The sequence below is a fragment of the Erinaceus europaeus genome, chromosome 11 (genome assembly GCF_950295315.1).
Source record: "Erinaceus europaeus chromosome 11, mEriEur2.1, whole genome shotgun sequence".
NCBI lineage: Eukaryota > Metazoa > Chordata > Mammalia > Eulipotyphla > Erinaceidae > Erinaceus > Erinaceus europaeus.
Genome location: NC_080172.1, coordinates 89,610,130 through 89,623,050, shown reverse-complemented (window position 1 = coordinate 89,623,050; position 12,921 = coordinate 89,610,130). Strand labels below are relative to the sequence as shown.

The following is a 12,921-nucleotide window of genomic DNA, read 5'->3' as shown; positions in this document are numbered from 1 at the left end:
TTGATGCTAAAGTCCTAAAGACTGAGTTCTATTCCTAGAATTGCCATTAGACAGGGTTGAGCAGTGCTCTGGTTTCTCTTTGCTCTTCTCCTCCTATCTCTCTCTCTATCTCTCTCTCTCTCCCCCATTCACACACACAGACACACCCAAAGAAATGAAGACCCAACTGCTAGTTCACCATTTTTGTTTTCAATAATATTAGTATACCTTTTGGATTTTTCTCATTTTCTAGTTGGTATTAGCAATTTCCTTTGCATAAAAGACATTTTTCTGCATAATGTTATAGGATAATAGAAAAAGAAAACAGAAAGATAATAGAAAATATTTATTTTTACAAATAAAAGTTTTGTATAGGTATATTTTGAAGTCAATCTAGAATTTGTTTTACAAAATAAGAGTCTATACCTAATACATGTTGCTGATTTTGCTTGTTTTCCCAATGTCTTGGGAAAGCAGAGTACTATTTGGTTTTCATAGCATTTTTATTATAATTTCTATGATAGGATTAAACTGCCTTGATAATAAATACCAAGAGTTTCCTATTCATATTTCCCTGTTATCTTTCCCCTTGGAGTTATATTGGCAGTAAAATGAATGAAAGAATGAATTAAAATGAAATGAATTATTTTCTACTTATCTGACAGTCTTATGATTCACTCTGTATAAAATTGCCAATGGATAGTTCCAGGACTCTGCTACTTAGGGTTGTATAAAGCTGAGTCAGCTGAACTGAATTAATGATTGATTTCTAAGAGCTTCCCTTAAGTAAACTTAATCTATTTTTGTTTTTTTTATATCCTAGGTGCCCAAACCAGTAGATTATTCTTGCCAACCCTGGTAAGTATTAAAAATGTTTATGTAGCTAAGTTGAAATACCATACCCTTAGCTCAAGGATGTTTAACTGTAGAGGTAGTAAAACCACGTTTCATTTCCATTTGTCCTAGCTAAAGATGCTTTCAGATGCAACAGAACACCATAATGGATTTATATGTTGCTGATCTTTTTATATCTTTATTAGAGTGGTGTGTGTGTGTGTGTGTGTGTGTGAGAGAGAGAGAGAGAGAGAGAGAGAGAGAGAGAGAGAGAGAAAGAAGCAAAAGAGAAAATGACTCCATTTTTGTATTTATTATCATAAAGGTTTGTAACAACATTGGCAAAAATTGGACACACACACATATATCTTGCATTTTCAAAAGGTATATTTTAGGGGCTGGGTTGTAGTACACCTGGTTGAGCACATGTTGCAATGCCAAATGAACCAGGTTGAGCCCTCAAGCCCCACCTTCAAGGGAGAAGCTTTGTGAGTGGTGAAACAGTGTGGCAGGTGTCTCTCTGTCTCTCTCCCTTCTCTACTACCCCCTTCCCTCCCTCTTGATTTCTGTCTCTCTCTGTCCAATAAATAGATAACGATAATAAAAAAATAAAAGTAGATTTTATATAAACAGAAAAATAATTATGATTCCTTTATTTGAAATAACAAATTACCCCACAATGATAGCATTTCTTAGAAGTATAGCTTATAGATATATTCACATCCAAAGTTTTGAATTAATATGAAGTTTACTTACCAGGGGCAGGCAGTGACATTCCCAGTAGAGTGAACATATTATTGTGCATGAAACCCAGGTTCAAGACCCCAGTCTCCAACTAGAGGAGAGATTCATGAGCAGTACAATAGTGCTGCAAGTGTCTCCCCTTCCTTCTGTCTCACTCTTTCCTTTTTTTTCCTGATCTCTGCATGTCTCATCCTCTATCATAAAGGGGAGGGGGAGGCCACCACAGAGAACAGTGGCATAGTGCAGGCACCAAGCCCCAGTCACAAGTCTGATGCCCCCACCAAAAAGTTTACTTACCTCTTAGATACTATCATTCTACTTAATAATTGTTGAAAATAAGGAGGTAGGATGGTTAGTGGTTGCTGTATTTTTAGACATAATTGAATGAGATCAGTGATAACTTTAGCTAAAAAAAAATCTGTATCTGATCTAGAATAGTTATACATTTTATTTTATTTCATTTTCCTTCTCATCTCTGTAATGGTGGTTATTATCATTTTTGCAAGTAAGGATGCAAAGGTTAAGGCCATAAGACTGGTTACATAGTGTAGTGGCTATGCAGAAAGGCCTTCATGCCTGAGGCAACAGAGGTTCAGGTTCAAAACCCAGTCTCACCAGAAGCCAGAGTTTATCAGTGCCATGAAAAAAAAGAACAAACAAACTTCCAGATGGTCTCACCAATGCTTCACCAATGAAGTCGCCCCCTGTAGGTTGAGAGCAGGAGCTTGAACCTGGGTCCTTGAGCAGGGTAACCTGTGCACTGTACCCTGTCTGCCACTGCCTGGCCTCCTGCATTGTTTTTTAAATAATGTAATTAGTATAGCAGTAATAACTCAAGTGTGCTAGGAATTCTGTGCAAGTTCTGGCTGATACATATGTTTAGCCTCTGTCTATTTCTAGGTGTATTACCCAAAAATTCTGTGTCATTGTTTCTTACAGGTATGCTGGAGCAATGGAAAGATTGCAGGCAGAGACTGAACTTATTAATAGGGTAAATAGTACTTACCTTGTGAGACACAGGACCAAAGAGTCAGGAGAATATGCAATTAGCATTAAGTAAGTAGGACAAGTACTTTTACAAAAATAGATTTCCTGTTTTCATAATTGTATAAACCATCTGACATGTATAACACTGAACTTGAAAATCAAGGGTCTAATTGCAGCAGAAATAATGCATCCATCCAGACAGTTCATTAAGACTTGAAAATATCTGTTAGAAAAATAGCATTAAGTGTTATAGGCTGCTAATTGGCAGATTAGATTTCTTTCATAACATTGTATTTTAGTGACTTGATATGTGTTTGCTTCTAGTAAAGTTTAAGCATATATGTTAGGTTTTATTTTATTTTTATTTTTCAATATTCTCAATTAGAATTTACTAAAAAAAATGAGTATCGTGATTAGTCAAATCCAACTTCCTTTTCTCACTTCTAGTACTGGTTGTATCTTCAACCAATCTAGTAAAAATATTTTGTTAATTAGTTGTCACCAATGTATTGGCATAGGTATATATTTTGTTTTCAGAATTAATTCCTGTAATGCTACTGGGGCATGCCTTCTGGTGATTATTGATTTCTACTGATTAAAAACACATTTATATTCATAAGTTATTCATTGCCCACAGGTACAATAATGAAGCAAAGCACATCAAGATTTTAACAAGAGATGGGTTTTTTCACATTGCAGAAAATAGAAAATTTAAAAGTTTAATGGTAAGCATTAATTCCCTCTTTTCAATCCGTGGTCCTTAGTTTTCTTTTATTAGAAAAGTCAGTTTAATCCTATAGTTCCTTAGAAAATTTTCCAACTGAAAAGTTGTATAAGGAGAATCGTGCTATAATTTCATAGCAAAGTCCTGAGAAAAATCCCAATTTTAAGAAATCCAATTGGGCTTTATATTACTCTCCTCAAATGTTTCATTGTAAATTAATCTTGAAATTTTTAGATAACTCATAGCTCATAGTATTTATGATGGACCAACAAACTAAAATACAATCAACTTTCCTTTAAGTGTTTTGAGTTGTGTCTAAAAGACAACAAATTTTTCCTTTGCATCTCTCTCTTCTTTTTTAATTTCTTTTTTTTAATTTATTTTATTTTATTTTAAAATTTTTTTAAATATTTATTTTATTTATTTATTCCCTTTTGTTGCCATTGTTTTTTTATTGTTGTAGTTATTATTATTGTTGTCGTTGTTGGACAGGACAGAGAGAAATGGAGAGAGGAGGGGGAGACAGAGAGGAGGAGAGAAAGATAGACACCTGCAGACCTGTTTCACCGCCTGTGAAGCGAGCGACTCCCCTGCAGCTGGGGAGCCGGGGTTCGAACCGGGATCCTTATGCCGGTTCTTGTGATTTACGCCACCTGCGCTTAACCCGCTGCACTACAGCCCGACTCCCTTCTTTTTTAATTTCTTAAAATTAATGGGGATTAATGGTTTAGAGTCAACAGTAAAGTAGGATAGTTTGTACAGACATAACATTTCTACATAACAATACACCCCCCACTGGGTCCTCCTCTGCCATCATGTTCCAGGACAGGACCCCCCCCCCCCCCCAATCCAGAGTCTTTTACTTTGGTGCAGTACACCCGTGCATCTCATTTTACTCCTTTCTGTTTCTCTATGCCTCATTCAAGCAAAGGGAACTATTAAGTATTCAACTGTAACTTAAAAAGATGCTAAGATCTGTCATATGTATATTTATTTTATACAAAAAATAATATTACATCAAATGGAAAAGCCTTTATATCAATATTTCCTGCTTTAAAAAATTAATATTTATTTATTTATTCCCTTTTCTTGTCCTTGTTGTTTTATTGTTGCAGTTATTAATGTCATTGTTGTTGGATAGGACAGAGAGAAATGGAGAGAGGAGGGAAGACAGAAAGGGGGAGAGAAAGACACCTGCAGATTTGCTTCACTGGCTGTGAAGCGACTCCCCTGCAGGTGGGGAGTCAGGGGCTTGAAGTGGGATCCTTATGCCACCTGTGCTTAACCTGCTGCACTATCACCCGACTCCCTATTTCCTGCTTTTAAATTATCTGTGCTATGATCTTTCATTACTTTAGATGAACATTGACAGGGTATTATTTTTAATACACAGTTGTCATTTTAACAAGTTTATACTTAAATGATAATCTTATATTGTTACCATGTTGTTTCAGATGAATAAAGATGATCTCATTAATTCCCATAATTAAAACATTTTCAACCTCATAATTAGTATATAGGAATATTATACATTTCAGTAGTACATATTTACCACACCATACATATGTGTGTGTATGCGTATACATATATATTGCTGAATGTAAAGAAAATCATGTTTTCTTAAAAGTGGTCTTGAATCTTTTTTTCAAGTTTACATTTCTTGAGATAATGAAAAATTTGGACATAGCACATAAGATGCATTTGTAGTTCTCTGCTAAGTACTTTGAATAACATTGGGTAAGATCACTCATTGATTGACCCATCAATCAAATGATACATACTGCATCCTTCCGGAAAACGTCTCAGAGCACTTTGCTGATAATAACATTAAAGTTAAAACTGAATATAAGAGCACCTTACAGAATAGTCTAGCTTAAAAGTCTTATATTAAAACTTAGAACAGATCCAAGGTAGGTATCAGTGTTTAAAAATAAATAAATAAATAAAAACTGGAACATCTTGAGATGAAAGAAATGTAAGAAAATTTCTCTGGATATAAATATCACATTCCCAATTCAACAACTAAGGGCAAGATCATGTCCTGGAAAATGTGAACCCTGTCAAATTAGTAACTAAGATCTAGACATTCTCCCTGCTGGAAGTGACTTATATTCTGTTGCAATGAGCTGGTTGTGTGCACTAAGGAGACAGAGCTTGAGGTTCTTCCTAAAATGAAAACATAGGAGGGAAGTGGAATGTGGAAACACAAGTAATGAATGGCAGCCCTGGCTGAGACATGATAAAAACATGCTCAGGGGGTCTCCACCTCCCTGCAGGGCACCAGGTTGAGCTTTCACCTGCAGAACCTCCATGGTTGATAATGAGACTTCTTTATGGCATGACAGTTAATCTGTGGCTTAAAAAATACTTTAGGGCCAAAGATGCCTTCTAACCTTGCTGACTTTTAACTTTGAAAGTAACAAAGAGAACTCCCATTAGAGACAACAGGCAACGAGACAGAAGGAATAGTCACTGGACAGGGTGATTCATTTGAGCACTGTACTATGTGGGTTCAGCTTAAGTAAATTCATTGGCAGGAAAAGGTTAGATGTGAAAAGCTAGTAATACCCAAGTAACCTGCATTAGTTTACTAGATCCTGGAATTTCTATGAGCCTAGAAAACTTTAAATATCTTCAAAACAATAGAAATAAAAAATTCAAATAATTTTACCAGTGAGAAGTGGAAAATTCTACTTTTCACAAAATTAAAATAAACTACTCTTTATAGTATGGAAGATAGAAGAAATACTACAGATAAAGATATATGCATATATTTTACTTCCAAATCTAAAGAGTTTTTGTAAAAGATGTCATAACAGAGTGGGCTAAAGGTATGTGATTAAGAACTAATAGGGCCAGAGAGATAACATACCAGGCCATCCACTTGATGTTCAGGAAAGCTCTGCTGCTATGTGTCTTTCCCACTCTCTGTTTTTCTGTCTGAATAAAGAAGTAGCCTGGGACAGTGAAAGCATGTATGCATAGTGTCTCAACACTACCAAATTATTAATAACAATAAGTAAATTATAATGGACTTTCTAGTAGCAAAAGGATATAATAGTAAAGAGAAAGAAAGACAAGTGCTGAAAAATCTGCCTCGGGAAAAATATTTTTGTCAGATTTAGCAAATAATTGTAAAAGTTACAGAAGAATCAGTTGAACTAGTTTGGAGCCACCCCTCCTCTTTGTTTCTCTTCATTTGTTAAGCAAATTAACTTAGAGTCTTTACCAGATGGAATTAATGTTTTTCCAGAACTGAAAAAGGACTCAACCAGTGTTAAAAAAAAAAAAAGACTTTCAAATTCATTAACCAAATTACAAGGAGCCATTGACTTTACTCTGGTAGTGGATCTTTCTAAATCTGCATCATATAATTTTAAGGAGTTACCTTTTATTATTTTGATGTCCAGTAACTTCATTCTTACTATAAATGAGTAGTGGTCTTTGGTTTTGAATTCTTCCTTCAAAAATAGTTAAATGTCTTTTCATTATTGGTGGTAAAGTATCTACCTATGAAAATCATTAGGATAAGGAATTAAATTTTTAATTCAGAAACAGTCTAACAGTATAAGACATAAGCAAACTCTAGAATTTGGTTCAAATTTGTCAGTTCTCAAAGGGGCAACTGGCCTACGTTGGTTATGACCTAACATTTCCCCTTACGTGTAAGTAGCTTGGTTAATCAAAATCTTTGTTTTTCTTAGTCCTTAAATTCAAATTCTAAATGAATTTCTGTTTCCAGATTACAAGGCATTAACGTTGTTCTGATTTTCATGTATGCCAGGCAATCCATGTCCAAATACTGTTTATAAATCATCTCCATAGCTTGTTTCCTTGGTAATTGGAATGACTGGCTCTCACTCATTATTTTTCAGAAACTTGAATTGTTGACACTGCTGTGTCAGTGTGAGATAAGGAAAGCTTAGCGATTTCTTTTGTTTAGAACCCTCTTATTTACTTATAGTACCTGAAGGTCAATGACTGCTAAAGTAGGAGTGGATTAGACTAAAATATAGAAAACATAAAAGCAGAAATTGGAAAAGAGTCACAGTGGCACTACTTAATACTACCAGTTGGATACATGTAGGAAGATTTACTCTCATAAGACTAAAATGGAACTAAAATAACTTTCACACTTAGTGAATTGATAAGAATGTTTTGTACATTACTAAGCTTCATTACTGTAGGTCTTGGGAAAAAAATGTAATAAAATATTCAAGTGGGAAATTTTCAGTGATCAAGTCTTTTTCAGTATGCTAAATGTATGGTTTGTGACTAATTTCACTAAAACTTTATGTATACTGGTTCATTCTGTAATGCATAAAGTTCATATTACCTAGGGAGTCGGGCGGTAGTGCAGCGGGTTAAGCGCATGTGGCACAAAATGCAAGGACCAGCATAAGGATCCTGGTTTAAGCTTCCGGCTCCCCACCTGCAGGGGAGTTGCTCTACAGGAGGTGAAGTAGATCTGCAGGTGTCTATCTTTCTCTCCTCCTCTCTGTCTTCCCCTCCTCTCTCCCTTTCTCTCTGTCCTATCCAACAACAACAACAACATCGATAATAACTACAACAATAAAACAACAAGGGCAACAAAAGGGAATAAATATTTTTTAAAAGTTCATATTACCTATAGCAAAATTACATTAAATGCCTAAATTATTGACAATAAGTATTGTCATATCTACCTTCATATTTTTTCTAGAAAATATATTTTTGCTTAGTTTGAATTAAGAGAACAAATCTTACTTGTTATTTGCATAGTAATATAGTATATACAAATATAGGCCTTCTAGAGACCACAAACATTTTTGCTATCTTATTTAAAAAAAATTATAACAGCTGTCCCAGTGTAATTTAGTTCCGGACCTTATGCTTATAGCCCATAATTGCCATAATGTGAATTCCGTATCTCATCATTAAAGACACACTTAAATATAAAATTTCTACCTGTTATTTGTACCTTTCTCTTTTTTAAAGTTATTCAAATTTATTTTATCCCTCATGAGCTCTCTTTACTTGGCTCTAAGGAATTAAGAAAAGATAGAATAAAATAATTCTAAGTTGCATTTATTGATGTATGTAAAATCTTAGCTTCTAAAGCTTGTGTAACCTAGTGCATTTTAGGACTCAGGAAACAAAGTTCATGGGACATCATGGGCACTTTAGCAGATGATCTTTCCTGGTGTCTTTTTCTTATTATTTTTTAATGTACTGGCATTTGCTAGATACTATTTTCCAATAGTATGATGGCTGTAGCAGCACAAACTTTGGATACAGATACCAACTGTACAACCTTGCTCGAGCACCAATGAGAATAAGCTTTATCTCTTATTTCTTGTGTGATGGTTACAAGACACTCTGTGACTAGTAACTTGGAATGAAAACTGTTATGATTATTCACATGTACCAGGCACTAAATATAGTCTTAACTATAGTCTGTGAAATATTTATTATCCCCACTTTACAAGGATAGAAATTGAAGTTTTTACTTACTACAATGCTCCAGTAAACCCATGCTGCTTATAGTTTATAAATAAGGTCTTATCACTTACATGTTTGCTCCCAGCCTGAATGCTATATTTATAATAATCTTTCTTCCTGCTTGGCTTTTAAAATTTTATCTATCAGGCTATTTCTATCATTAACCTTTCTCTCATCCTTCTCCCTGGATTCTAAAGAAAGTTTTCTTGCCTTTGAACTACCATAATCTCTCACTTCCTTCCATGGAGAAAACTACATGGCAGGATCATTATCTTCCCTTTCTTTGTAACCACTGGCTTTCCACAATTCATCTGGATTTGGTCATAAACAATAAATCATTGATGATTCTCTTTTTTTCTCCTGATTTTTGACCCGATTGATTTTGTTTTGGGAACTTTGACTATAACCACTGAGTGGAGGTACTAAGCTGAGAGTGGTGTGATTTTCAGAATGAATTGGTTCCTTTTACACTATTAAACAAAAGTGTTGTGATAGAAACAGGTTAAAGGTGAGTCTGCTTTTATTTGTAATATATGAAACCTAAGGAAGTCATATAATGATGATGTACTTTTTCCCATTATGGAATACCACTTGTTTCTGTTTTAAATAGAGAAAGTTAGGCTTGTAGCAATAAAAACCAACCTCTCAACAGAAATTTCTTGCAAATTTCATATGAAGGAAAGTGGATATTTATTATATAAGTTTTTGGTGTATTTAAGGCAAACCAGGTATAAGAGAAAGTTGGAAAAACTGTTTACTATTGAAGTGTGTAAATACCAGATACTATTAAGAGCTGTGAGATTAGCACTAAGAATTTATTGTAATTCAGGGAATGTCGAGTAACACTTGTGGCTTATCAACCTTGGTTTACAAATAAAGGTACATTTAGGATCAAGCTTGCTTTTCTGTCATTTTGAAAAGAAAAACAGGAAACTAGAAGCTATATATATCAGCAAACAGCTATACCTTATATTTTTGCTTAGGGACACAAATAATTCATGAATAAAAGCAATAATTACTCCATTGAAATTAAAATTTAGTATTTATTTTTCCATTTGCCACTTCTGGCTAAAGACTAGCAGGATGTTTTCTTTTCTTTTTCTTTTTTTTTTTTTTCCTCCAGGGTTATCGCTGGGACTTGGTACCTGCACATGAATCCACTGCTCCTGGAGGCCATTTTTCCCATGTTGTTGCCCTTGTAGTTGTTATTGCTGTTATAGTTGTTGTTATTGTTAAGACAGAGAGAAATCAAGAGGGGAGGGGAAGAAAAAGAGGAGGAGAGAAAGATAGACACCTGCAGATCTGCTTCACCACTTGAAAGCGACCCCCCTACAGGTGGGAAGCTGGGGCTCCAACCAGGATCCTTAAGCTGGTCCTTGAGCTTTGTGCCATGTGCACTTATCCACTGAGCTACTTGCCCAGTCCCCGCAGGATATTTTCTATCTATGAATAACAGTAGGGATAATTCACACTATAAATGATCTGAAAAACAAGGGCAGTTGCTAGTAAGTAACATACATATCCTGCCAGCTGGGAAAGGATGCATTGACTTATGTTTGTATATACTTATAGAAAATTTAACACTAAATTAATCCTTTCTATTTTGTGTATAATGTATGGTATGCCAATGGTTTCATGTGTTTGAGAACAAAAGTATATATATATGTTCATTTCTTCCTAAAGGAACTTGTGGAATACTACAAGCATCATTCTCTTAAAGAAGGGTTCAGAACCTTGGATACAACTCTACAGTTTCCCTACAAAGAACCAGAACTTTCAGCTGGACAAAGGGGCAACAGAGCAGGCAACAGCTGTGAGTATAATAATATAAAAATACGATTTACTGTCAGTTAAGGATCAGAGGCTCAGTAACTTTAAACACCTTCATTCCAATTTTTGAAATGCAACCAGTTAATATGCTAATGTATTTAGCAGGGAATATATCTATATCAGGAGCTAAGTAGAATCAGATGAACCAACAGGTATATCAGCACATCTAGATATATGGTTTTTTTTGTGCCAAGTCAAAAAATCATGTTTGTGTTCAGAAACCCATCAGAATATAAAGGGTATGTTAATGTGTAAGTTTTATGTGTTTTTTTTTACCGACTTTCTTATTACTCAGACTCTTTACACATACGTATGTTCATAATGCTGTTTCAGTAACAGTATTTAAGCAAAGATGATGCACAATTGTCCTGTTGAGCCTAGTATCCCAAGTTTACTACTGACTATTTCAATTACTATTTTTGAAATTTTGAAATGACTTAAGCCTTTATCCTCTGAGTGCAATATTTCTAAAAGTAAACATTAGCTACTTTACCGCTGAATGAATACTGTGTCATAACTAACCAGAAAGAAAATAATAACACAAGCGGAAGTATGGCAAAGTTTAAGTGTAATCTAATGTAAAAAAAGTTTTCTTATTTAATGTCATATGGTCTTCTGGGAGGTATATGTAGCATGGAAAAATATCAGGGCATTTTCTTCTCCTATCTTGATACCATTTTTGTAATAAAACTGTTTCTGCAAGACAAATAAACACATATTTATTACTCTTAAATCTTTATGTTAAGCAAAACTGGGATACCTAAAGATAATTTGAAAAGTTAATTTGCATCTCTCACCCCTTAAAAGCAGAAACTGAAAGGGAAACAGGTAAAGCTCGGGCTTAAACAATATCAGTAAAATCTCATCCACTTTAATGTAAGTAATTATACAAGTAATTTGTCACATCAACAGACAGATTTTTAAAATTTGAATAAATTATTAGCTGTTCTCTTTACAAGATAAATGATCAAATTTCAACAGAAAAAATGCCTACAGTAGAGCACATTTTATGTTAGAATTTTTTTTCCTTTTTTTTTGTAGAGACAGAGGAATTGAAATGAAAGGAAGGGATAGACAGGTAGAAAGGAAGAGAGATATCTATAGCACTATTCTACCATACATGAAGTTTCCCTACTGCAGGTGGGGACCTGATGCTTGAACCCAGGTTTTTGTGCATGGTATTTTGTGTCTTCTACCAGGTGCCCAGCCCCTTTATGTTAGAATTTAAAAAAAAAAAAATATATATATATATATATATATATATATATATATATATATGTATGTATTTTTTAAGGTAATGTTCTCCAACTAATTTAGGTCCTTTTTATCTTATAATACACTACTCAAATATCTCATAAAATGCCTTAAAAACTTTGTTTCCACTGTTATTTTATATACATATCTCTTTCCCTTCCCTTCTCCCTTCTCCCTTCCCCCTTCCCCCCCCCCCTTCTGCCTATAGAGTTATCAGTTAAGCTTGGTGCCAGGACCACAAATCCCCTGCTTTTGGTGGCCATTTTTTTTGTTTTATTCATTAGAACAGAGAGAAATTGAGAGAAGAGGGGAATATAGAGGAGAGAGAGAAAGATACCTGCAGGCCTGCTTCACCACTTGTGAAGCATCCCCCCTGTAGTCTCAGGGTCTCAAACTCAGATCTTTGTGAGGGTCTAGGTGCAGCACCTCCAGAAGGTCCCCTATATACATCCATCTCCTGAAATACCTTTTGGAAGGATGAAGGCAAGAATTCTCCATAATGCATTTCAACTTATGGAACATATGTGTTCGATACATGTCTACTAAAGTGATCACAAAAATGGAAAAATAATAAGTGAATGAAAAACAACAGACACTTAGGCTTGAAAAATAGTATTTCTACAAATTTCTTATAAGTCTAACAAAGTCATGGCTTTTTTCCTTATATGAAAACTGCAATTTTAAACTATCTTTTTCTTTGCTTCCCCAGCAGTGAGAAATAAAAAAAAAAGTTGCCAAGTAGATAGATAGACTGAAAAAAATCCTGGTTTTTGATTTTCTGACTCCCTTCAGGAGAGCCATAAAGAAGGAGGTTGATAATCAGGCACAGCAGACATCCATATTAGCATGTCTTTGGCCTTCATATTGCACTACAACATTACTCTCAGGCACTTTCTGTATGCATCACTCACACACAGGGGTGCTCAGGTGTTCAATAAAGAATGAAGTTGACTAGTTTTAAGTTCATCTCTAGTGTTTATTAAGTACTTAGTGCTCAGACTTGGTTAGCAACTAGGAAGTGTTTTTGTTGATTAAAAAAAATAAGAGCCAGTAAAACAATTGTGAACACAATGTCAACTAGAAACAAT

General features: G+C 34.6%; 1 protein-coding gene across 2 annotated transcripts in view; it reads left to right on the top strand.

Annotated features, from left to right (window-relative positions):
• Positions 1-12,921, top strand: part of VAV3 (vav guanine nucleotide exchange factor 3) — a 351,109-nt gene that overhangs the window by 316,445 nt on the left and 21,743 nt on the right. For both annotated transcript variants that reach the window (XM_060202170.1, XM_007528282.3), the window contains 4 exons: positions 803-837; positions 2,497-2,613; positions 3,182-3,269; positions 10,433-10,562. In XM_060202170.1, coding sequence (XP_060058153.1) covers positions 803-837; positions 2,497-2,613; positions 3,182-3,269; positions 10,433-10,562 — 370 coding nt within the window. The remainder of the gene's footprint in view (positions 1-802; positions 838-2,496; positions 2,614-3,181; positions 3,270-10,432; positions 10,563-12,921) is intronic.